This window comes from Nothobranchius furzeri, chromosome 11, assembly GCF_043380555.1.
Source record: "Nothobranchius furzeri strain GRZ-AD chromosome 11, NfurGRZ-RIMD1, whole genome shotgun sequence".
Lineage (NCBI taxonomy): Eukaryota > Metazoa > Chordata > Actinopteri > Cyprinodontiformes > Nothobranchiidae > Nothobranchius > Nothobranchius furzeri.
Window position 1 is genome coordinate 42,861,428 of NC_091751.1, and position 27,570 is coordinate 42,888,997.

The following is a 27,570-nucleotide window of genomic DNA, read 5'->3' on the forward strand; positions in this document are numbered from 1 at the left end:
CTAAACATGTCAGTGTTTAATGATTTTAGTGCAGGATTATCTTATTTGTTAGAGAGCCACGAGGACGCGGCGCGCGCCGCGGAGGGCTGAGCTCTCGCGCGGTGATTCGGTGAAGTATTTGTACGCAGATGCGCCTTTCAGGACCAGAAGTCACTCAGCGTTTGACTCGCTAAAATGTCCAAGCCGGATCAGGTTTTAATCTTAGACCCTCCCTGCGACCTCAAATTTAAAGGTAGGGAAACGAAAATGTCTATTTGGATGGTTAGGCTCGTTTGAGCAGAACTGTTAACCCACCTGGATGGATTTTTTTCACACTCCGGCTGTTAGCATTCACCGCCATTTTAAGTTAGCCAGGGAAAGGATAGGCCGTTGGAGCCTCGAGCTGTGGTGACGTGGATATCCGGCGATGAGAACGTCTAGGCGGCCTACCGCTCCCGGCCAGCTCGTAAAGAAGCGTTATGGTTCTGAGCTGCGGTTTTAAAATTGCATTAAAACAAGATGTTTTGTGGTTTGTTTGCGGGTTTATTCACTTTAGGCGTAACGTTTTTACTATGCTAGTGCCGCCAATGTTGGCAGCAGAAAAAGAGTTGTTTTCTGGCAGACTTAGCGTTAAATTCATTGCTAATTAAGTGGACATTGATGAACATTGTGGCAGCTCAATGACTTGAGGAAAAAGCTTTTTAATGACGGTCTGTTAGTAACTGAATGAGAAACTCAGCTGAGAAAGTAACTATGTACTTTTAGTAGAAATGTCCTTATTGAACAGTTTATATTAAACCTATAGACTCTTAGGAGACTTTTCATATGTTATGGACAAAAACATGGATGCAAGCACACGTTTATAGTCAGGCTAACACTGATTTTGTTTCTTGGCAGTGATAAAGAGTGATGTGTCAGCTCGCTGTAGGTTATCTAACCTGCTAAAGTTGGTGTGTAGCTTGGTTCATTACCTGCTCTTTAAACAATCTGTGACATAATTAACAATTTAAAGGAAACTTAAGACTTTCTTTTAAACCAACTGTTGCTCCAAACAAGTTCACAGGGTGACAGAAGACTGCTCTGCCTAATTCTGTGCAGTCCATAATCCCTGGTAAATTTTAAATACTTCTTCTCTATCCTTATCATTTACGGTGCTCATTTATCCTCCTGACCTAGAATTCTCCTGCTTTTTGTAATTGTCCCATTTTCTACGCTCTCAGGCATCATTGTCACCATCATACTTTTTCATAGTATAAATAGGCATGTAAAAATGAAGTTTAATACTTTAATTTAGTCATTTTCAGACAGTTAAAACTGCACCCCTGTTTGTTTACTAATGAATGCAGTCACAACCTGTTGTGATTTTTCAATTACTACTAACCAAAGAACATCTGAGTGAGTATTATGTGTTGATTTGACAGGATTTTATTCAAAGGTCACCATTTCTAAAAACAGAGCCAAAAGATAGCCTCTGAATGGGGTTCAGTTATAAAAATAATTCTGTCCCTGATGATATCACAGGGTGTGAAAAAGCAGGACTATGTCACATTCACTTAGCAAACTTGTCAATGATTGTGTTAATGTAAAATAAAGCTTCTCAACTCCTCGAGGAAGCTTTTCAGAACTAAATTGTCAGAAAAATATGCTGTAAATTGATTATATTTGAATAACTTCATTGACTTAATTACAACAAAGCGTTTTATCTGATGCTTTGTTTAATCCACATGACTGTGTCTTGTTATTATTGTCGCATAACATGTTTTTCAGAACATTGTTCCTAAAGGAAGGTGAAAGACAGAAAATCAACCAACATAAAGTGACATTTTGATGATTGCTTTTTCACAGCTCATGATATGATCGGATATGGAATAGACTGTGACTTCTGGTGAGGTTTGATGTTGTTAAAAACCTGTATTAAAGTTCTCGTTAACTGGGAAACTGTAATACTTGTTTTTCAAATGTGATCATTAACTCCTTGAGTTTCACATGTAGGCTGACTGTGAAAGATTTTCTCCAAGCCCCATTGCCTGTATTAGCTGCAGAAAAGAAACAAATGGAGAATCATTCAGGTCAGAAAAAGCCAGGCTCTTCTATGACTACGTTTACATGCAGCCAATATCCGGGTTATGATCGGGTTAAGGTCGGCATTCGGGTTTCTGAGTTGATCAGAATAACCCGTTTACAAGCACAAATAGAAAGAGTTACCCCTAACTTGCATAACCCGATGTAAATGCGGAGGTTGGGGTAGCGTCAGGACGTGTGGACTACGTCCAGACGCAATATGCGTCATTTCCGGTTCTTCTCGTTCCGGTATCCGTGAAAACAACAACATTTTTCCCAGTTCGGAAGAGATAGCGACCGCGTTTGTTTGCGCTTTAGTTTCCTCGTCACTCCGAAAGTGTGGTGCTGTGCCGCGACTCGCCATTTTGCTCCCAACTTGTTTACTTCCGGTGTTCTGGCGCATACAAGACGTCTTGCTACTCAAAAGACCAAGATTCCTTGCGAACAGAGCATGCGCAGAACACACGCTTTGATGTGGATATCCCGATATGCGTTTACACGACCAAACATTCTGGTTAGAAAAGGGTTACCCCAGGTGTAGTAACCGGGTTTTTAAAAACCCGGTTATGAGCATATCCGGGTTTCTGGCGGTGTTTACACGGACCTGCGGAACCGGGTTATTGTGAATATTCGGGTTTTAAAAGGGTTACTGGATGCATGTAAACGCACTGTATGTCGCAGGGAAAATTTGCATTCATGGTAGGGCTGGATGATATAGAAAAACAGTATATCGATAACAATAATTTTATATTGATCGATATAGATAATTATTGAAAAATATTTTAAAAAATTGTAGAAAATATATTTTACTGGCCCTGGCCAATTTATTTTTGGTATTTTTAATTATTTCTCCACCTCTCGCTGAGACATCTTACTCTATTTGGCTTGAGAAGGGGAGGGCCTGGTGACGTAGCGTGCCTGAGTCTGTGGTTTTGATTGGTTAGGAGTAAGTAGTGAGTCTAGTATGCTGCTACCTGATAGATTATAATGAAAAAGGGAATTATTGTCCAGCTCTAATTCATGGCCCCACCTACTTTGATTTGCAGCGGCGGGCGAAGGCTATATTCATTTTGGCCGCCAGGAGAGAACAGCAAATGTCTCGGCTAGTAGAAACGAACCATTAGCTATTACACAATAAGGTGGAACACATTCAGGCTTGTGATTTGCAGAGATAACACATCTACGTTGCTTTTATTTACTCAAGAAAGAAGCGCGAGATTTACGTGTCATGAGTAAGACTCATATTCCTGTCATTTTGCACCCTCCCCACTCCTCCAACTAACCACTACATTTAAAACAGGAGTTTTTCTCCACAGAATAATCTCACAAGGTATTCATTTATACCAGAGAACACTGTAGATTTGTTGAAAAAGCAAGTGAATGAGAGCTTTAACAGTGCCATGAAAGACTTAAATGTTTTTTGAGCAAAGCCTTGCATAGATATCAGATGGTGTATCTATTGGAGGGGTGGTGTGTGTGTGTGTGTGTGGGGGGGGGGGGGTGCAAGTGAAAGGCTTGTTAGAAAGCTTTCCACCTGTCTGAAAACACTTTTGCTGAAGCAAATACACAATGCTGAATAGAAGATTTTAATTTAGGGATGCACAGAAATGAAAACTCTTGGCTGAAACAGAAAATGAGGAAAACATGGCCGAAAACCGAAATACCCCCTTCACCCCCACCCCGTCTGGAGATTCCCAACAGAGAAAAGATGAGCGGAGCACACAGAGGGCAAATATTATATATTAGAGGAGAAACTTACAATACTGACAGGTCTGTTCATTGTTGACGAAGCTCTTTGTCTGATAATGGCTGACTCAGATTCTGAAGAGTAACATTCACCCTCTGATGAAGATATTCACTCGTCCAGTGAGGAAGAAGGTGACACTGCAGTAGCAACAGAGTCCGTGTGCTTCATCAGAGTAAACACGCTTTACACACATCATCCAAAGCTTATTTCTCCATGTTCAGGACATGGTGGGTGTAGAAAGGATGGTAAAAACTAGAGCTGCACGATATTAGGAAAAAAGTGCTTAATAATGCGATATCGATATTACGATAAATGAACAAATACTAAAGTATGCAGTGTTGATGTCGTCTGGCATGTGACGTCTGCTCTGGGTTGAAAGCAAACAAAAACTAATGCATGAATTCCATTACAACATAACATTTTTATTGTAAAAATATGCAGCTGCACCTGCTACTGTATTAGCAGCAAAACAACAAACTGCATGCATGCAGTTTCTCAGTGACTTTAAAACATCACCTCCACCATAAAACTTTTTCTGATGCTCAAAATACAGAAAAACATCCCATACCAGGGTTTTTGAATAAATAAAAAAATCTGAAAATTATTTTAAATGTTAAATAATAGTTAACATCACTTAAATGCAACAGCAAATTCTCTCATTGCTACTGAGCCTTTTCTCCACTTATGTGGTTATGATATGATAAGGCTGTTGCTGCTATTGGGAAGTGAACTGTGCTGGACCAAACTATCCAATCCAATCCAATTTTATTTATAAAGCGCATTCACAAGGCATTACAACCAAACAAGGCGCTGTACACTAAAAATGTTGGTTAATTAAACAGGCGTTATATAAACATGTCGAACACAGATAAAAGATAAAAAGGAAATACAAGAAAATTCCCAAAAATAACAGCTAAAAATCATTAAGACACAGGGTGAAGTAAAAATAGGAAAAAAAAAACATAGATTGTAAAAAAAACTAGGAGAATATTAAGATTTTCTGAGGCAAAGACAATTGTCTACCTTTCAGAAGAGGAACTGGCAAAAAAAAACTACATGGAAAATATGTGAAAACATTTGGTTTTAACCCCAAATTGAACAAGTTTAGCTAGATCTTAAAAAGCAGCTCAGATGATGAAACTGCAACTATGATTCTGTTAACAAGCTAACAAATTGAACTAGCTCCTCTAAGATAACCAGCTAGCAGAGCTTCTGACTGACAGTTTATGTGCAGCAGCAAATCAACTATCCTGATTAACAAGGTTATAAAAGCTCATAAATGAAAAATCACTTTGATGTGTGGGGTAGGGCTGTAGCGAAGCCTCGACGAAGTCGACGGCTCGATTCTAAAAATTTGTCGACGTCAGATCCGGAAGTTGACGCACCGCGCCCACTTGTTGCATCCCCAGGAGTTTGTAAATAGAGGAGGAATCTGCCTGTTTTTCCTCTAGTTCGCCCTCTTCTCCGCCTTCACTAACATCTCCGCCAAATACCGAAGACCCGGAACAACGTCCGTCCACTACTAGATTATTTTCCTGTTTTGCCCCTTCGTCTCCCGGCAACGGACAACAACTTCCGGGGTCAGATGCGCTGCTTCGTGCCTACCGCAGATGTAGAAAATCACCGGGAGCTCTTCTCCCTTCATTAAGGAGCTTCTTTCAGACATGAGGAGAGCTGTTTTGGTGGTAGCAGTCTCTCCTCCATGCTGGTCTGTTTGCTGCCGGGTGTTTTTGGTTTATTTAAACTTGGTAACTTGAACTTAATGTTGGTAAAGCTACTGTTAGCATCTTCGCTAACAGCTTCTTGCGTTGGGATAAGCTGTTACGTTTTGGTTTAGAGTTCATCTTTTTTGTGGTGTAGATCTCCCTTTTATTACATTTAGAGTGTTGTGGGTTTTCGGTTTAGTGTAAAATATCACCTGAGTTTGGTTTAACCCGTAAGACCACTCGCCTCATGCACATAAGTGACCAAAACAAAGCAGCATGGAGACACTCCATCTTCTACCACCTCTCAGGCAGCAGCCTGCACTCCCAAGTTCTACACGTCACCAGAACATAACCAACCAACACAATAAACGCAGTGTTATACAAAATGGAAGGCCTGTAGTGTTTATTCTCTTACAGTAAGAATTTATCAATTTTTTTGAGGAATTTATTTGAGATTTTCTGGTTTTTGTTAATTGTGCAATAGAAAAATAATCATTAGATTAATTTTCTAAATAGTCATTAGAATAGTCGACTATTCGATAAAATAATCGTCAGAATAATCGTTTTAAAAATAATCGTTTACCCCCAGCCCTAGTGTGGGGGAACTTTTCCAGGCCCTCTTTAGCAGGGTGGGACTGGGAGGAGAGCGCTGTAGCCTTTTAGCTGGAAGCTAACCGGAGCCTGGGGCTAACATGACCACCCGGTGGAACACTAGCGACATGAAGGTGGGTTGGTTCACCGGCACGTGTCGGAGTCAGCCCGGTAAAAATGATTAACGACACCGAGCGGACTCATGTTCACGTTTGAAAGCAGCGCTGATTCCAGAAACCTCAGCACAAAGTGCGTTCGTTGCTCTGAGCCAGCAAGACGAACAAGGGAACAGCGCCGCTAACTCTGTTCGGGTGTTGCTTTCCAAAATAGTCTATGTAGGGGGCGGGCGTATTACGTGAACGGAACCATCTGATTGGCTGCATATCAGAAGGGCTACATTTGATTGGTCAAATAATACTTCTGTGTAAAAAACAGAGCTGGTTTACAAAAAGCTGATGTGTGACACGGATGGAAATGTTTGAACCAAACTCAAACCACTGTTTTTGCCGTGTTTTGCGATGGGCCTATCGCACGTCCCGTTATCGCGATGACGATAATTTTTCGATACATTGTGCAGCCCTAGTAAAAACACTGATGGTGACAAACGTAGCAGGAATGTAAAAGAAGGAAAAAGCCGGACAGATGAGGTAGATGTGAAACTGAAAGTAAAAAGCACGTCACATAATTGATATGAATATTTCAGCTATCGTAATAAAACCGCATTATTACAAGTTACTTTACTTTGAAATCAGAATGATTGTATGATTTTTATGAAGTGAAGATCAAATTACCACATGAGGGTGGAGCGAGATTAAAGGAAAACGGGGTTCATCTGACAGCCTTTAGTTTGTCATTTTAGATTGCTCAGTCTGGCTTTTTGGCTACATAAAGACCAAAAACATTTAATGCATATGAAGAGTTGGCTCAAGGACATGGATTATAATCCGATAACAAACCTCTAATATACTCCACGTAAATCAGTCACAGGGTTTATGTCTTTTTCAGTTTAGCCTTTTGGGATTTTTGCTAACTGAACAGGATGAAAGCTTAAATTACATAAGTAGGGATGGGTACCTTTGACATTTGAATCGATCCAGTACTAATTCCCAGCACCTAGGAATCGATACCGGTACTTAACGGTACCAATTTGAGATACTTTTGAGTGTTTAATATTTTAATTATCTTTTATAATTAAATACATATTTTTATTAATATATAACAATATTTGATAAATATCACAATAAATAACATACAACTGTTTGTATTTTAACATCGTCCTTGTAGTTTTATAAGCTGATAACTAAACTGAAGCAAACATCTTTACTGTGAACTAAATTTACTGTGTATCTTCATTCCTTTTGCCGTCCTTTTTCATTTGATTTTTCCTACTGGAAAGTTAGAATTTCCGAGGAGAAAGCGAACACACCATTAGCTGATAACAGTGGTGGCAATGGAAGCTAATATATCAAGCTAACGTTATCTTAAACAGTTTATTTAGCTGCTGGAGCAGATTTAAACGATGATGCCTCACACTTAGATCGTTGTCGCTGGTTTCATCTTCACCCAATCACCCGTCGCATTTAGTTAAGAGAAGCCAAACTTTAGAGCGCGTTCATGTTCTTCTAGTCGGAAATTCGGAGTTCCGAGGAGAAAGCGAATGCACCATTAGCGAAACGGAAGCTAACACATCAAGCTAACATTATCTTAAACATTTAATTTACCTACCGGAGCAGATTAAGATGAGGATGTCTCACTTAGATCGTTGTCGCTGGTTTCATCATCACCCAGTTACCTATCACATTTAGTGAAGTGGACCCAAGCTTTAGACTGTGTTCTTTCTACCGTGCTGCTCTGTTTACAACTGGCTCGCAGCGACCGACGACATAACGTTCTTGCGCATGCACAGCTGTCTTGACAAGTTCTCGTTGTGAAGGACGGGTACCGAAACGAGGCACCGTTTCAAATGACGTGAATCGGTGCTCAGTCGGTATTATGGAATTCGGTTGGTACCTTAAAAATTACAGATTTCGGTACCCATCGCTATACATAGGTGATGTTTTTTTAGATTCTTTGTACTGTTCAGTAGCTTTGAGGCAAAAATGTAATCTAAGAATTGCAAAAAGTTTAAATAATTGCAACATAAAGACTGATTCTGCACTAGTACAAATTTAAGCATCTTTTGTGCAGATTCTGAGTAAAACCCCGTTTAACTTCAGTTTGAACCAGTTTTAATTTGAAAGTTAAAACCGCAATCACATCTGAAGTAACCAATGAGATTATTGTGATGATGCTCATCCGGGCATTCTTTGCATCAAAACAGAAAAGTGAATTGTTTCTCATCAGATGTTCGGAACCACTACAAGAAGATGAAAGCTGTCCGCATCTTCGTTTGCTGTCGGAGACGGAGCTAAATGTGTCTCCTTGTATTTGAGACCTGGATTGTTTTGGAGTGTCTGTTGGGATTCCTCCAGCAAGCAGAGGGGGCAGCCCTCCTTTCCTTGGCTAGTATTTTTAGAGTACAGCAGGCCTGGGGGACCCTTAACTCGACGTACATGCAGCAAGATGAGAGCTGGAGCGGGGCGGTGTGTGGGCGTTTCTGATGTGCCTGACTGTTAAATGTTTTACTTTCAGAAATGGTTACGTTCAGCTGACAGTGTTGAATAAACGCAACAGTCCATTTTAGATTCCATAATTTTACAGTGCTGGGCTTTAATTAGTAAATTGAATGAGGATTTTTTTTAAGGTCCCAAGTCAGCAGACATGATTGACAATTGCTGACATCTGCTAGATGTTCATGTCTGTCATGAACTATTGATTTTTCCCCTAATTACATTTACATGACTTTAGTTTCTTAGTTGCTGAAAATACCTTGTTGCTCAGTGTCACAACGTAAAAACACTGACTTGCATTTTGCTGCTGACAGTTCAGCTCCTGTAGGGGAGTTATGAGGCATCGACGCAGAAACGCTGCAGTGAATCTAAGCATTGTTTTCTCGTAACTTGTCTGTGCCTTCAGGGAAGGAGGAAGATGTTGGAGAAAATAAAACTGCTTATTCAGTAGATTCAGTTTGTGAGCTGACTTCCTCAGGCTTGTAGTGAGCCGTAAGCATGATGGGAGCTTCTCCTACGGTATCATCATTTTGAAGAACATGGTCTTTACCCACTGCTTTAGAGGCTCCTAGCCTCATAGACAATATTTTCTATTGATTCTCTCTAATCACAGGTCTTCAAGCATTTTTCCAACCAATTTACTTCCTTGAAAATGACCATTTGTGGTTAAGTTTCTATTTGATAGTCCTCAACCCGTTCTTTGTGGTTTCACCACTCTCTTCATTTATTTAGCTTAATGCAAACTAGGGCTGGGTGATATGGACAAAAACTTATATCTATCTTTTTGCTGAATTCCGATATACGAGTATATCTTGACATTTTTCCTCCTGCAAAATATTTACAAGTTAACTCACTTCAAGCTGTCTTGAGAAATAATTAGGGATGCACCGATGGATCGGCATTTGATCCCAATCGGCCGATAGAGCCCCTATCGGTTTTGATCGGAGTTTTCAAAATAGATCAAAGCAGACAGATCAGGTAGGGTTGTCACGGTAACCGGTGTAACGGTAAACCCCGGTAAAAAAAAAAGTTGACAATAATAATAACCGTCTTGTTTTTAAAAAAACTATATTATCTCGGTGGATTACCGTGGCTGCGGTGTAGGCGCGGTGACCCTTACCAGCCACCGTATCACCTGCTGAAGTTGCCGGCGGCACATGCGCGCTTTGTTGTTTACAACCAAAACTTTCTTGAAGCTAAAGCTGAAATAATGGCCAAAGGAGGAGACGGCAGTGCTCAGGAGGACATTTTTTATCCCTCAAAGAAGACAAAGTCGGAAGTACGGGCATCTTTTGGATATTTGAAGAATGCCGAGGGACAGTTGATAGAAGACGGCTATCCTTTTTGCAGCACGTGCAGAAAAAGTGTCTGTGAAAGGCAGCAACGCTTCAAATCTCATGACACATCTGCGTGACCATCACCCACAACTCTACAGTCAACGCAAGGCAAGCTAACGTTAGCGTTTTAGCAAAAATGCGTGATCCGAGGATTTGGGTTGAGGGAAAATGCAACAAGTCGCTATATAAAGCAGCCGCAGCGCCGCTACCTGCATATAAACCGTGTCGCGGACACCCCCATGTTGAAATGACGCTATGCATTACGGGGCTCCCAGGGGCAGATAAGAGTTGGTCTCTCTCCGAGAATAATTATGAATTTAACAATGATTACTGCCTGATGACATTTTCCCACATCTGCAAAGCTCACTGGAAGGACACAAACCGAGGACAATGTTTTCCTGATGTAGGGTTTATTACTCAAGTAAGGGTAAAAAAGTATCTGATTAGAAGGCTACTTGAGTACTGAGTATCATCTGATCTAATATTTTTAAAATTATGACATCAAACAGACATAAAATAAGAAGTTATGGGCAAATAGTGGTATTTTAAAGACTAAAGGGAAGAAATGTAAACAAATAAACAACATAATTACAAAATAACACATTTTAGGCAAAATTTAGACACAAACTGAGGACAATATTTCCTGACATACAGGGTTTATTTAATTGTGTGAAAATTTAGCACGTTTAAAAAAATACCGCAATAATACCGAAAACCGTGGTAATTTTGGTCACAATAACCGTGAGGTTAAATTTTCACACCGTGACAACCCTAGTACAGACCATTTTAGATTAGGTTACATTGCCTTTATTCCCAGGTTATGTAGTTTGTTGCACCCATTATAATGTTGTAGAAAATTTCTGCCCAATCCACGTGATCGGTATCCGTGATCAGCATTCTTTGATATCGGTGATCGGCAGCAAAAAATCTGATCGGTGCATCCCTAGAAATAATATACATAAATCAGTAGATTAAATGCATAAAAATGTATTGATTCTTGTCAAACTTTAACCTTAATACCTATTCTCTACCAGTCTGAGCTTTAGAAACACTGGTACAGATGTCTTAACACACACACACACACACACACACACACACACACACACACACACACACACACACACACACACACACACACACACACACACACACACACACACACACACACACACACACACACACACACACAGTTGAGAGCTAGAGGTGTATCAAATGTCCCAAAGGCACTTTTTAATTATACATTTTTAATTAATGTAAAATTATTTAAATGTCATATAAAGATGGCCCATGTCATATATTTCTTGTCCAGAGAAAAAAAATCTATCACGTTAAACTAAATTTATGATGTACTTGCATCTACTGAAGATCACATGGGTCATGCACCGTGGAGTTATTAGTTATCAGGGCAAACATGGCTGGAATCTTAACAGTATTGGCTCATATCAGCGATTATGCTGTAATGACTCAGAGTCTCTGGTTGCTCTTTTATGAGTATTATTTTGGGGCTACTGTCGCCATAACCCATGCCTTACAGACTCTTACCTTTTTCAACAGAATCGCTCGTAACGGAGTATTTACTAGCAAAGCAAACCACAGTGGGAAAAAACGGAAAAACATTTCTCACCCATTGAGCTCGCCTTCAAAATAAATCGTTTACCCTATAGTTTACTATTCAAACCCTTAAAATACTTTAGAGGTAATTTGGCCACTCCGGCTATCCGTAGATGTTTCCTGATTACACAGGGGAGGGAGGGGTTTGACTCGTTTCTCCGGCTCCGCTCAAGCAGAATGGAAAACAGTACTCCATTGGCGTTGAACATCCCCAAATAATTAAAAACCAGGACGCCAAATGCAAAGTTTAGAGCAGCACATTTACCCAGAGGCTCTCAGATTGAGCAAACTTGTAAGAATACACCTAATAACCGCTTGGAGACGGAGCAACATGTCGATAACATAGCAGTTTGACCAGTTATATAGATATAAAGATATAAAGTCATCTTGTACCATGTTTAAAAATTATATTGATATTTTAAAAATATTGATATATCGCCCAGCCCTAATGCAAACTAACACTTTACTCTTTTTTTTAGATTGTTTCATACAAAATAAATTACTTGATCTTAGTCAGGTTTTGTCATTGAAAAGGTTTCTCATATTTCTCATCATCTTCATTGCAGCTAAAATGAAGGATGACACAAACTGATGAGCATTGCTCTGAATTAATGTAATTAACTTATTTCTACGTGTCTTTATCCAAATGTCTCTTTTTGGAGTTGAGAGCTTTTAAGAGCAGATTTCTATCATAATGAAACAAAATCATCTGGCACTTGGCAGTTTCTCACTGTTGGATGTTTTGTGCCACAAAGAGCAGCCAACACTAATGGCCCCTGCTCTGCAAATCTATGAGAGGACAAAGAGTGAAACTTAAAGGGCTCGTGCTGGTCATCCATTTACAAGTTTATAACTTTGTATCCTCAAGGCCAGGGGTCTTCAAATAGATCTGTTCAAGGGCCAGTTTTTTTCCCCAGCAGACACTGCGGGCCAGATGATATTTAAAAAGTTAAGTTAAGTAATTATTGTATCTTAATAGGTTATTGTTTGATATATTCAAATTCTTACCAATCTTCTGTTGGTTTTTGTAGCATTTGTCAATATTGATGTTCAGTAAACAATATTTACCAGGTTGGTAGGCAGAGCCATCTAAATGAATTATAATTAAAGATGGAAAAAGCTGAATAAGTTAAAGTTACATAAAACGTCCCCTTGGATAAAATTAAGATTAAGCACTTTTTGGCAAACGACATTCTTGAAATATGACATCAAAAGGTGCTTTTATAGGACACACCATGCCGGCATATGTCTATAAACGCGTCATGCCGGCATGGCGTTGCGCGAAAATTGTGGCATTCGTTCCGCTTCGCTTGGTAGTAATATTGCCACATCAGCCCCTCGCCTCTGACGGCTAAACGTGTGTCAGCCCCGCTAATCCCTTTGGAGCAACTGTGCTCCGCTGAGTGCCGACCGGAAGGAAAGCCGGCTGGACGGTCGCGGAGACCATGGAGCTTTTGGCCGTGCGAGCAGACAAACAGATTAGTCGCCTTTTTACGGGGAGACAGCCAGCTGTTCGACAGAGTGGTGAAAACACTGGCCGGGGGGGGGGGGGGGGGGGGGGGGGGCGTCAAGAGGGACAAAAAGCAGGTCACATCAAAGCTAAAGGTCCTGAAAAAGAAATTTCATCAGTCCGATGTGTCTTCCGTCTGACGCTGAATGCGCGACCCTGTACGGCACGTGCGGGGGGGGGGATGCGACGCGGCCTCCCTATATCCCGTCTTGGTTGGAGAGGTGCCTGATGACAGTATATTCTAGCTTCATCTTTGCTACTATAAATGCCAAAATCCTCCCCAGGGTGCCGCGGCAAATCCCGTTTTGAAAACGCTATGGTCCTATAAAAACAGATGGAGAGCAGAACTGCTTCCCAAATAGGAATCTTGTACATGTTGCTTTCTTCCGTTGAGTGTTTTTTTGTCAAGAAATCGCAATTATACACTATTTTAGAGGAAAGCGCAAAAACAGAGATTCTAAAAACTGCTGCAGAATAAATAAAAAATGTTGAATAAGACCTGAGTTTATAGTGATTTCTGATTAAAGGCTGTTTTTCAGTTTGTTTAATTTATTACAGAAAAAAGTAGAACATCCATTTTCTCTTCCTGATTCAGTAATGATGGGGAAGCTGGGCGGAAAGGTCTGATGGGCCAGGTGTGGCCCGCGGGCCACCAGTTGATGTCCACAGCTCTAGACAAATCATATTTTCTCTTTATGTTCACACTGGATTAAAAGATCTGCAAGGTTTGCATAAATAAACCTGGCCTATTTATCTTTCTATGCACCGTTGCACAGGAGGACGATGCTCTGGGTTTACTACAAAGTGAATAATGGTTTCATTTAATCTAATATTACTGTTTTCATTTGATATAAAATTGGATTAGAAATAATTTATCACCCTGCCTGATTTTTTTTTAGTAAACAAGTAGAAGTTTATGAGGATTGCAAAAACTGGGATTAGTTATTAATAAATGTGCCTGATCTTAATGTTTTAATATTCTTATTCTAGAGGCTGGTCAGTTTACAGAAATTCTGTCATTATTTTGCTATAAAAAATAAACTTTTGAACCATTTTAAAGAATTCCAGCGTCATGAGACATGTTCTGACTCCCAGGCTAATTGTTTACTTGAAGTTGAAGGTGCGTCTGACTTGGCAGCAGGTTTTGTTTTTGACATGGCATAGACGATCAAAGCTGCTAGTGCTGACCACAGCTAAGGACTTAATTTGAAGCCAGGCCCGTCACAAGGTGGATACCTGTTATGCAACCACCGCTCTCCTGATGTATGACCTGACTTGGAAAGGCCTTGATATCATCATGGGACCTCTATATGAAATTATCTGTCTGGAAGTAAGCATAATCAATTCAGGTGGTTTGTTGGTTTGCTTCTGGAAACTGATGCAGGGATAAGTCTTAAAGGTTTTTGTGCATCTCAAATTTTACATAGTAATATTCTTTAACTTTATGTCATAGCTTTTAATGTAATTGTTTAATCTAGGCAGAGCTTAGCTTTTTTTGTTAGCTATAGAGGTTAGAGTTGTCCTGAGAAGTTGCTTTCCAACCCACCATTCAATTAGGTTTTCAATCACAGTTCAAATTGAATTGCCCTTTACTGTTTCTCTACTGATCTTTTCAAAGCCTAAAGTCTTCATTAAATCTCAGCTACAAACATCACAGACCTGCTGTTTTTCCTAGGAGGGTGGTGCATCCACAGATGTTGAGTTTCTACGGTTTTGACTTTAGTAATATACAATACACCGGTCATTCATTTGGTTCGCCTTTTACATGTGACACAAATCAAAGAAAATTGTTTATTCTTTAGTGATTTATGTAACAGATTGTTTTAGTTTTCAGGGATGTTTTTTACTCGGTCTTCCACAGTGTGCTTAAACAGTGATGCCCTTGTGTTCGCTGTTTTCTGTGCACCAGGTCCTTTTACAGATGTAGTTACCAGTAACCTCAAATTGAAGAATCCCTCTGAGAGAAGAGTGTGTTTCAAAGTCAAGACAACAGCTCCACGAAGGTACTGCGTACGGCCAAATAGTGGAGTCATCGATGCTGGTGCAACCGTCAACATCTCTGGTAAGCTTTTTACAGCTGTTTTAGCTTTTGTTATCTTGATCGCATAAAACTAGGGCTGCAGCTATCGAATATTTTTGTAATCGAGTACTCTATCAAATCTTTTTTTCGATTAATCGAGTACTCTAATAAATTACCCTTTTGTGTTTGTAAACCATTATATCAAATAACATGTTATAATTATGAAAGACCTCTTAAAATGAGCACGCAATTGCCAGTTATTCTTCAAGTTTTATTCAAAATTAGTTTGCAAAACTTCAGCACTTCAACTTTACTTCACAGTAAACAAATGTCTGTGCAAAACATAAGTAAACAACCTGAGCCGATTTCCCCCTCATGCGAGAATCTGCTAGCCTGCAAGCCAGACAAAAACTAGGAGAATAACTGTTGAAGTAGCGCTGCGAGCGGCTGTGGCCCAAACAGAACCAGAACCGCTCACGGCGCTTGCGCAAACAGCTCGCCAGCTGTTTCCCTATTAACACACGTCCGTTTTAATTTCTACACTTTTTTTCTCACACAATAACAAGGATTGTCGAGAAAGCATGTTTGCCGTGGTTATGTCCAATTACACAGATCACAAAACATTTATTTACTTTCTTGTTTTCCTCCGCCACTCATAAATACCCGTGTCCCTGCAGCAACCCCGAGGGACAACAAATATCAATAACAACACAGTAAAAAGTCCGACGTGTTGTGTAAAAACTGCTATTTTTAGCACATTTTAAGTCCGGCGTGTTGCTAGCAGACGTACGGTGTGAGCTGAAACTGAGCGCTACAAACGAAAAAGTCGCACAGTGTCCGCAGAATATATAGAAATTAGGGCTGGGGGTAAACGATTATTTTTAAAACGATTATTCTGACGATTATTTTATCGAATAGTCGACTATTCTAATGACTATTTATACAATTAATCTAATGATTATTTTTCTATTGCACAGTTAATAAAAACCAAAAAATCTCTAATAAATTCCTCCAAAAAATTGATTAATTGTTACTGTAAGAGAATAAACACTACAGGCCTCCCATTTTGTATAACACTGCTTTTATTGTGTTGGTTGGTTATGTTCTGGTGACGTGTAGAACTTGGGAGTACAGGCTGCTGCCTGAGAGGTGGTTGGAGACGGAGTGTCTCCATGCTGCTTCGTCTTGGTCACTTATGTGCGTGAGGCGAGTGGTGTTACGACTCTTCCTGGGGAGTTTGGCTCGTGTGCAAAAAGGAAGGGACAATAATATGGGATTTAAAAGTTAAAATGATGATCGGGTTTATTTACAACTACAAAAAACCAAATCTTTCCATCCACAGGTTGGGAGTAATAAAACTAATTCTGCCTGTGGGGAATTAAAACAAAAGTACAGATAACTAGGGATGTCCCACTGTGCAAAGATTACAGGGTTTTGGACCAAAATAAGAATCTCCAAAGTTCCAAACTCTAAACTGGGCGGTTAAACCAACCTCAAGGTGATATTTTAAACTAAACCGAAAACCCAAAACACTCTAAATGTAACAAAAGGGAGATTTTATTACATTTAGACATTTATTAATTTGTACCACAAATTATTATTTTTTATATGTGTTCAACATGTTTAAATATCGCTTGTTTAATTAACCAACATTTCTAGTGTACAGCGCCTTGTTTGGTTGTAATGCCTTGTGAATGCGCTTTATAAATAAAATTGGATTGGATTGGATTGTAAAAAGATGAACTCTAAACCAAAACGTAACAGCTTATCCAAACGCAAGAAGCTGTTAGCGAAAATGCTAACAGTAGCTTTACCAACGTTAAGTTGCCAAGTTTAAATAAACCAAAAACACCCAGCAGCAAACAGACCAGCTCGGAGGAGAGACTGCTACCACCAAAACAGCTCTCCTAATGTCTGAAAGAAGCTCCTTTATGAAGGGAGAAACGCTCCCGGTGATTTTCTACATCTGCTATAGAGACGGAGCAGCGCATTTGACCCCGGAAGTTGTTGTCCGTTGCCGGGAAACGAAGGCGGGCAAAACAGGAAAGGAACCTAGTAGCGGATGGACTTTGTTCTGGGTCTTCGGTATTTGGCTGAGATGTTAGTGAAGGCGGAGAAGAGGGCGAACTAGAGGAAAAACAGGCAGATTCCACCTCTATTTACAAACTCCTGGGGATGCAACAAGTGGGCGCGGTGCGTCGACTACCGGATCTGACGTCGACGAATTTTTAGAATCGAGCCGTCGACGTCATCGAAGCTTCGCTACAGCCCTAATAGAAATACAGGCTAAAATGCATTATCTTGTAGAGGCTCCGAGTCCGCTTGCAGAAGAGACATTTACAGGTGCTGCAGCATGGAGGATGTGGTGTTGTGGTAGGCTGAATCCATTTTACAGTATTTACACTGGACTACATTTTCCACCTTACGATGTGAAAAATGGTCCCACACCTTTGACATTTTCTGTCTTTTTCGCACTCCACCGGGGTCCACGTTGTCCACCATGGCTTAAAAGAAAGTTAAGTTGTGTTCGCTACTCGCGTGTGCATTCAGTCCAGTGGGCATGTGCGTCACTTATTTCGGTCCGGGTGAAACATGACCCCGGGCGATTGCAAAGCCATGAATTAATTAAACATGAATTAAACAATTCCTCGAGGCAGAGAATTTGACTCGAGGATTTTTTTGTGCTCGAATTATTCGAGGTACTCGAGGAATCGTTTCAGCCCTACATAAAATGTTTGTGACTTTTCGGTGGTAGACTACAGGAAGGAAGCTGTGGTTTGACTGATATGTACTAGGGTTGTCACGGTAACCGGTGTAGCGGTAAACCCCGGTAAAAAAGTTGACAATAATAATAACCGTCTTGTTTTAAAAAAAATTATCTCGGTGGATTACCGTGGCTGTGGCGTAGGCGCGGTGATCCTTACCAGCCACTGTATCATCTGCTGAAGTTGCCGGCGGTACATGCACGCTTTGTTTTTTACAACCAAAACTTTCTTGAAGCTAAAGCTGAAATAATGGCCAAAGGAGGAGACGGCAGCGCTCAGGACATTTATTATTCCTCAAAGAAGACAAAGTCGGAAGTACGGGCATCTTTTGGATATTTGAAGAATGCTGAGGGACAGTTGATAGAAGACGGCTATCCTGTTTGCAGCACGTGCAGAAAAGGTGTCTGTGAAAGGCAGCAACGCTTCAAATCTCATGACACATCTGCGTGACCATCACCCACAACTCTACAGACAACGCAAGGCAAGCTAACGTTAGCGTTTTAGCTAAAATGCGTGATCCAATGATTTGGGTTGAGGGAGAATGCAACGAGTCGCTATATAAAGCAGCCGCAGCGCCGCTACCTGCATATAAACCGTGTCGCGGGCACCGCCATGTTGAAATGATGCTATGCATTACGGGGCTCCCAGGGGCAGATAAGAGTTGGTCTCTCTCCGAGAATAATTATGAATTTAACAATGATTACTGCCTGATGACATTTTCCCACATCTGCAAAGCTCACTGGAAGGACACAAACTGAGGACAATATTTTCCTGATATAGGGTTTATTACTCAAGTAAGGGTAAAAAAGTATCTGATTAGAAGGCTACTTGAGTACTGAGTATCACCTGGTCTAATATTTTTAAAATGATGACATCAAACAGACAAAAACATAAGAAGTTATGGGCTAATATTGGTATTTTAAAGACTAAAAGGGAAAAATTTAAACAAATAACATAATTACAACACATTTTAGGCAAAATTTAGACACAAACTGAGGAAAATATTTTCCTGATATACAGGGTTTATTTAGTTGTCTGAAAATGTAGCACGTTTATAAAAATACTGCGATAATACCGAAAACCATGATAATTTTGGTCACAATAACCGTGAGGTTAAATTTTCACACCATGACAACCCTAATATGTACTCGATGGTGAAAATACTAGAATTGTTCACATTTTAAGAGTGCATGCAAAATTCACACAATAATTGGATAGAATCAAGTGAGTAATTTTTAATGGAACTATTTTAATGTAGTTGTTTAGACTTTAGTCCGACACTAATGGGGACCCAGGACAATTTATTTTTATAAATGGAAATTTCTTTGACTTTGTTTGAGCTCAAAAGGCCCACAAGCCCTGATAAATGGTCAAATGCAATAAAGCCCTAGAATAGAAAAGGCTGGTTTTCCACAACCACTTGGACAGGACATGGATATAAAATGAGCTGTGTTCTGGTAATTTACCCTGATGTCAAAACTCTGCGTACAGCCATGTACAGTAACCAGATAGGCAAGCTATGTGGACCTATCCTGTAACGTGTGTGATCCAACACATTTAGTCGACGCTTGTCCAAAACGATTTTAGCTGCAGCTTGAGCTATTGTTGTTAGCATTACCACACTTGTATTTAAACCAACATTGAAGCGGGTCCGAACAAAGGTTGGGCAATTGGATGAATTCATCAACCATTGGCGAAAATCCAAGCCCTTTGCCAATCATTTTACAAGCGATACGTTTTATGCTCGGCAATTACGCTCACAGAAGCAACATTTCAAATTTCCTTGTTAAATCAGCGCATCTCTTTTTTTGCAACACTTGTTCTTTATTTAACTATGTTCAATGTACATATACGTGTTATACCTCATTTAAAAGCAAGGATTCTTGTGATTCTAATGATGTATGGCAATCAAGAACTGTAGACGTGTCTACAATGGCACCGATTTGTGGTAGTGATCCGTCTGAAATCCACTCTAGTACTGACAGAACTTAACAAGCAGTATAAATCACGTTCAAATTCTGGCTCTGTTTTAAACTCTTTAGGAAGTCTGACTAAATATTGTACCTATTGCAGAAAAAATGCATTTTTAATTCTAGGCACTATTAAAAGTTCAGAATAGGTAAGAAAGAAATCACTTCATAACTGTGGAGATTAAATCACTCACTATAGGGCTGAATGATTTTAGGAAAAGATTGAATTGCAATTTTTCTTGCAGAAATTGCGATTTCGGTTCAATTCACGATTTTCTGCAAACAAAGGTCCAACACTAGCCTGCCAAGCCATCCTATAGATTAAGTGAAAAGATGGTCTAGATTCTAATCTAGTACAACAAATCATTCACATTAATATTTACTATTTAGTCATACAATAAAAACAGTTAAAGCTATTCATATTTTCTCCCATAATTATATTTATTTAAATTTGTAATGTGTTTGTGAAGCAACATGTGCTTGTGATTTTTATCTAGAGAGGAGCTTTATAAAAACATGTTCTACTCCAAAAATGCATGGAGGAAATCTGTAGGTAGAAATAGCTTTTAAATGTATTAAATAAAAAAAATGCACACAGTTTTCCCTGCATTTCCAAGGCAGGCTGGCTGCACGTTTTTCGAAGCCGTCTGATAGTTTTTCCTCACTAAAATGTCAGTTCTGTGAGAGAGACGAACACATTCTGACACCTTAGCTTGTTTGAACCAACATATGCCATCAGAAACATTCAAACCATTTTAAAAGAGAAGTTTAGCTTTCAAGTCAACTAAAGTGCGCGACTCTGCAGTCACACTGATGAAGCATAAACCAGCTTTAGAAACCAGCCTGAACCTGCTCCGATGTGATGAGTCTCTCTCTCTCCCTTACTCAACTACGTTTTCTCTCTCTCTCTGTCCCGGGCTCACCTATGGTGCCATTATAATCACCATTAGCATCACTGTGTGTGGGAACATAAAACAGGGAAAATAACCTAAACATGCTGCTCTGTCAGCTGTTGAGTTGGGCTCGGCTCTGGACGGTACACCCCACCCCCTTCCCCCGCGCTGGCTTTTGCCGACCGCCATAACACAGGGGGAAACCCCAGATGTAATAAATAAATAAATAAATAAAGTTGCACAACTGATCCTGGATCAGTCTAAACCACAAAAACCGCATATCTGACGGTCACGTGATTGTGCTGTTTGAAATCGCAATTTCGGTCCAAAAACGATAGATCGTTCAGCCCTAACTCACTAGCTACCCAGAGAGAGTAGGGTTTGTGTTTACAGTCCAGGGGGATCCTGATTCGACACTATCTGATTGGGGAGGAGCAGGGCACGATGCCATAAATTTGTTCAATCCAGCCAATTGCATAATTTGGTCAAAAGCTCCAAAATGTGGATTTTGCATGATATAGTTTCTTTAAAATCTTTACTTCTGCATCCACCTCATAAAAATATATAAAAATATCTAAATGTAAAACATTTAGTTAGATTTATGTTGGTTAAGATTCCCTTCTTGTCTGCTTTGCTACTGGCCATTCAATGTATATTTTTTGTATTTGGGTACCTGTATACATGCATTTGATCTGTCTTCTACTTTATTCACAGTTATGCTACAACCATTTGACTATGACCCCAATGAGAAAAGTAAACACAAATTTATGGTGCTGACCATTTTTGCCCCACCAAATGTTACTGACATGGACTCTTTGGTAAGTGATTTATATTACTTTGAAAATAAATATACATAATTGTATGCAACCTGTTTAAACTTTTGATTTCTGAAACGCTCATTTTAAAGTCTTGAAACTACTGGATTTCACTGCAGATTTAATCTATAAATATATCTATATTAGCTATAAATATATCTATATTAGCTATAAATATATCTATATTAGCTATAAATATATCTATATTAGGGATGTGATGGTACATGTATTGAAATCTTTTTGGTCCAGAGTGTTTGGTTCAGCAACGTTCTTCGAAAGGCCCAACCTACCCTATCTACGTTGGCTGGTGTTGGCAGTAGACACCGGGTTCTCCGTTGACTGCGAGGACCGAAAGTGAATGCCGTAAATTTAAGATTTACTGACTGTAGTGTATGTATGTTGCTTAGCAACCATGAAGATATTAATGACTCCACCAGGCGGGCTACTTTTGTGTGTAGCAAGAGTGAGTTTTCTAAAGCCGGAGCAATCATAACTGACAATAAATCGACCCGTTTAACAGGCAATGTCAGCAAATTAATATTTCTATTAAAGGCACAAAGACTTAACATGAACCAGTTTCTTGGACAAAATTAATGACAAGTAAAGTTTTATTTTAAATGTTGTTTTGACTTTAAATATTTTAAAGGTGAGGAACACTGAAAAAACATTTTTAAAGTCATATTTCTGATTATTATCAGTCACCCTGAGTTTTTAATACAAGCTGAATGTAGTCTTCTACACCTATCTCTTGTGTTAGCTTCTGATAGAAAATAAACGGTGAAACTCTAGAAATCCTGACAGATCTTTGTCGCATTGTCCCTTCACGTTCATGGACTCACCTATCTTCACTTGCGATGGGGAAGGCTGTTTTTGGTTTAGCGTCCAGGAAACTGAGAACATCTTGGCTGGTCGAAGCTAACCATTAGCTTTAGCAACTCACCCACACAGCAGAACTCCTCCAGGCTTGTGGTATTTGTGGAAATAGAACAGCAACTTTGCAAGTTATGAGTGCATTGTTGCACCGTGTGTGTGTGTGTGAGGGGTTGTATGAACTAGTCGCTGTTACGTGATAATGAGTGACAAGATGCAGTCCTCGGAAAAGACAGCAGGTGACGAGCCCCTGCGCATCAGGAGGCAACGCGCTGTGCCAGAGCGTCGGTACTGACACCCGCCGTAAAACAGACATTTAACCAAATTGTGACCTTTACCCTCTTGCAATTTAACCTTTCCCTCACCCCCATCCTAACCTTAACCAGCTTGTGCATGCAAAGCTCTGATCGTTGACGCGCTCCAGACATCTGCGTCCTGAGCACGGCCACAGTAACATTATCAAACTAGGTGTCGCCACCTCAAAAACAAATTTAACACGCGATCGTTCATGTCGGCTCATTTCCTTTTATGTGTTCTGTCTTTTATTTGTGCCTGATGCTTTTCGCTGCTGTGGAGCGGGGCGTATCACCTGTTTCGTCCTCCGCTGACGCACCTCACTGATGCGGCCGGCGAGCAGCGCACACTCCGCTGATTTTGCGGCCGGTAGATCTTTTAGAACTGCAGTTCAAAGGTGAATATATATGAACCCAGGTAGCAGTTTTTCTTTAGGATTGAGAGGAGATGCAGGAAGATAATAAACAGACAGGACAGAAATATAGTCAAATAAAAACAAGTTTGTTTTTGTACCTGGTAGCAACAAACAGACACCATTGAAGGTAATCAGAAGTGAGGAACAGAAAATGAAATAATTATTTTAATGTTTAGAGCAGCAGGAACTCTGAGAGGCTGCAGGCGCATCAGTGAGTTTGTGGCCGCTGCGCAGCGGGAGGTGGGAGAGCTGAAGCAGAGCAGTAAAGATGCAGAAACTACCGTTGTTAAAGGAGATGTGTTTAACTTTGAAAATGTGGGCGCAATTTTACAGCATCTGTCTGCATTCCTTCCATCGTGGGGGTTGTTGTTAGCAGCTCAAGGCTGCCTTGGCGTCAGATTTGGATAACAAGACTTTGTTTGGGTCAGGCAGAGATAATTTTCCTCTCTGCCTTGAAGTCTGTATTGATCATTCCAGTCCTCCAGTGAAGCCAATTTCAGGTTTTAAACATCTCCACACCGTCCAGCGACCCTCTCCGAGATGACATCCATTTGGCGCACTAATACCGGCAACGCAGCAAGGACATTGTCCCGCTTACGGTTCACCTCGAGTAACGTCCCAGTCTGTGAGGCATCCGCCCGGGCGGTGCTTTCCATGGGTGCGGGTCGCACTCCAATCGCTCCCGACTTCCCAAATTTCCAGAATACCAGATATCCTCCTACTCCAATCAGAAGAAATCCAGTGATTATCCAGCCAAATATCCACATGTCTTCAACATCCTCAATGGACAACTGAGAGAGACATACGATCCTCCAGACCTGCCAGGAATCGAGCGCATATCCCGCTGCGTGTGTCCCTTGAGGGCAAGTGGGAGCCCCCTCCTCCGTTCTCATCGTGGAAAAGATCTTATCAATCACGTTGAATGACCAATTAATTAAATCCATTTCTAAAAAATAGGGATTTCCAGAAGAAATGCAGAGAAGTGCTCTGTAGGCAGACAGGACAAAGAGCCTTGGGGAAAAAAAGATAAGGGAGCAAAAAGCAGAAGTGTCTGCACTCTGCTATTTTTGACTTTTCTGAGCCTGTCAAGTCCTTCTTTTGACCCATTTTGCCAAAGGAAATGTAGTTGCCTAATAATTATGCACACCTGATATAGGCTGTTAATGTCATTAGACACCACACCCCTTCTCATTACAGAGATGCACATCACCTAATATGCTTAATTGGTAGTAGGCTTTTGAGCCTATACAGCTTGGAGTAAGACAACATGCATGAAGAGGATGATGTGGACAAAATACTCATTTGCCTAATAATTCTGCACTCCCTGTAGAGACAGCTGACACAAGAGGGGGTGGTTGTTTTGCTGTTTCTTTTCAGGACTCTTGTGATGTTCCTCGATAATACAAAATGGTACAAAAGGGCCAAAATGCTGACAAACTATTTTGGTTGTCATATATATTTTCTAAGCTATGTATTATGGCCCATATTATTTTAGGTGTATTCACCCTTTGTCCGCCAGAGGGCAGCAAAAGCTTTGCAACAATTAAATAAAGAAGATCTTGTAGTTTTCTCTGAACTGCTTTATGACAACTAAATATTCTGCAGTTGTTCTGTTTTAATTGACTTGTATAAATTAAACTTCCATATAATCATTTAACTACTATAAAGCTGTTTTTGTAGTAAAGTCAGATCTTCTGTGGGTTTGAGTTGATGATTAACTGCATCGTTTTCACTTATTTTTTTTCCATTTCTACCAGTGGAGAGACGCAAAATCTGATGAACTCATGGATTCCAAACTGAGATGTGTCTTTGAGCTGCCTTCTGAAAATGATAAAGTGGTAAGAGGCGAAAAAACCCATCCATCCGTCTGTCCGTCCGTCCGTCCGTCCGTCCGTCCGTCCGTCCATCCATCTTCATCGTCATCTGCTTATCTGGAGTAGAGTCGCAGGTGCAGTAGCCTAAGTCGAGAGGCCCAGACTTCCCTCTCCCCAGCCACTTGGGCCAGCTCCTCCGGGGAAATACCAAGGCGGTCCCTGGCCAGGTGGGCGACATAGTCCCTCCAACGTGTCTTGGGTCTACCTTTAGGCCTCCTCCCAGTTGGACGTGCCTGGAAATCCTCACCAGGGAGGCGTCCAGGAGGCATCCTGACCAGAGGAGCCAGTTGAGATGACTTGGGCATCTGGTTAGGATGCCTCCCTGGTGAGGTTTTCCGAGCACGTTCAACTGGTTGGAGATCCAAGGGAAGACCCAGGACACCAGCGAGGGACTATGTTTCTTGGCTGGCCAGGGAACGCCTTGGGATTCCCCCGGAGGAGCTGGCCCAAGTGGCTGGGGAGAGGGAAGTCTGGGCCTCTCTGCTTAGGTTGCTGCCCCCCCAACCCGACCCTGGATAAATGGCTGAAAATGGATGGTTGAGAACCAGTTGTTAAGTCAGCTGCAATCTGCATTTTTCTTTTTGACCTAAAATTTAATCATCATTTTTCTGTAGGTGACAGATAATTGTTGCACAGGCATTCTGTCTGAAAATGTCCAAAAAATACTTTTGAAGCAGTTTTAGATGAGATTTTTGATTAGTGAGGCAAAATTAAAGACAAACGTAGAGCTAAAAGCATTTTATGACATTCCAGGAACCCTTTTGGAAAACCTTGTGGACACACTCTCTACCCTTTAGTGACAGAAAAGGTTTTTTAATGTTAAGTTGTTCCAGTGGTAATAACCTCTGTATTTATGGCCAACTTACGATACAGTAGTTGTATTTCTGTACTTCTACAATGAAGTTCTCTATTTTCCCATGTCGTCATTTTGGCTGTCTCTCAAACAAAACCACATCAAGTGTGACTTTCTCATCTCTTTGATCCAGCACCATGAGCTTGAAACAGTGCCTCTTTTCTACTACATATTCTCACATTGGGTCAGGCTATGCTAGATTTCACCTCAGTCATGCTTCTCCTCCTCTCGTCGTGCAGAATGACATTGAAGCAACAAGAGCAGCCCCGGCGATGAACTCTGTGAAAGCAGAGCCGACATCAGCAGCTATGCCTGCTGCTGCAGATGATGCTGAGATGAAGAAAATGCTGGAGAGGTGCAAGAGGTTGCAATCTGAGGTCAACAAGTTGTCTGAGGAGAACCGGCAACTAAAGGTCAGACGGGCAGATGAATCGGATTGTGTAAAGCACTGGCTATTGCTGTTTAGCCGAATGCTGAATTTTTTCATCATCCACGGTGATGCTGACGTGCACAATTCGTTTGTAGCATCAGTCGAACAATTAGGAAGACAATACTTCATAATTTCAATCTTGCAAAGTTGGGCTATTGGATTAACTTCGTAAAAGTACTAATACTTTGATGATATTTTTCTCAAGTACAATTAAATTACCTGCCTAAAATTTTACTCAAGTAAAAGTAAAAAGTTGTTTTAATAAAATGGCAAAATAAAAGTTAGGGTTGAGGTCAATAATCAGGCAAACAAATAACCTTGTGCCTCAAACCTACATAAAAACACACCAATGAAAGTAAGGTCTAGTTACATAAGATGTGACCTAGCTACAGGAAATAAATAATTATCAATGTAAGTATAATGAAAACAACATCACAACAGAATTAAAACAAACAAGCAATCATTGCTTTTGGGTTTAACCGGTATGCAGTACCTTCTGCTCTTCTCGGTGTCTCATTCTGTTTAGACGCTGTAGTTTTTTAATCGCAAATTTTTATATTTATTAAAAGCCAATAAACATATTTTATACTCTTATGTGGTGAAGTACAATACATTTTAAAGAAACAGCTTAATTACAGTAACACCGTAAACATTAGTAATCCGTTACTTTCCTCCTTTGCCCCCTCTGCTTTGGCAAAATCGCCAACTTTTGGCCAAATGTCCCACCCCTTATTCTCACATTTATTTCTTGACCCAATTGCAATGCAGTATATTGTTGACGCATCACATCGCTGATTAAGTTAGGAAAATGTCTAAATATCATCTGTGTGAAATGCCCATAGTCATTTGTTGGATTGACGAATACCGATTTTTACGTGTAGCCCAACCTTATAATCTAGCTTCAATTTTTTGATTAGACGTTTTAATAAGAACAACCTAAATCTCAAATGTGTAGTCCATCTTAAATGTTTCATATTTTTCAACAGGAGGAAGGCAATAGAATGAGAAAAATGCCCCGCTCGGACCACATGACGTCAAACTCAACTAACGTCCTTGGCCGGGAAAATAGCGTCGCCTTTCTGCCCTCTCTCCTCGTCGTCATAGCAGCCATCTTCATTGGATTTTTCTCTGGGAAGTTCATCTTGTAGACTGGAAGATGCATGCCAGCCGTGTTCCCTGCTCCGGCTTCTGAGAAAAATAATGAAATAAATAAAGGCCTG

General features: G+C 40.4%; 1 protein-coding gene across 1 annotated transcript; it reads left to right on the top strand.

Annotated features, from left to right (window-relative positions):
• The first annotated feature begins 78 nt into the window (after nt 1-78).
• On the top strand, nt 79-27,570 carry vapal (VAMP (vesicle-associated membrane protein)-associated protein A, like). The gene is made up of 6 exons (XM_015956238.3): nt 79-232; nt 15,061-15,213; nt 21,514-21,617; nt 24,951-25,031; nt 26,160-26,333; nt 27,337-27,570. Exons 1-6 carry the CDS (start codon nt 175-177, stop codon nt 27,496-27,498), a joined length of 732 nt encoding a protein of 243 aa, XP_015811724.1. The 5' UTR covers nt 79-174; the 3' UTR covers nt 27,499-27,570.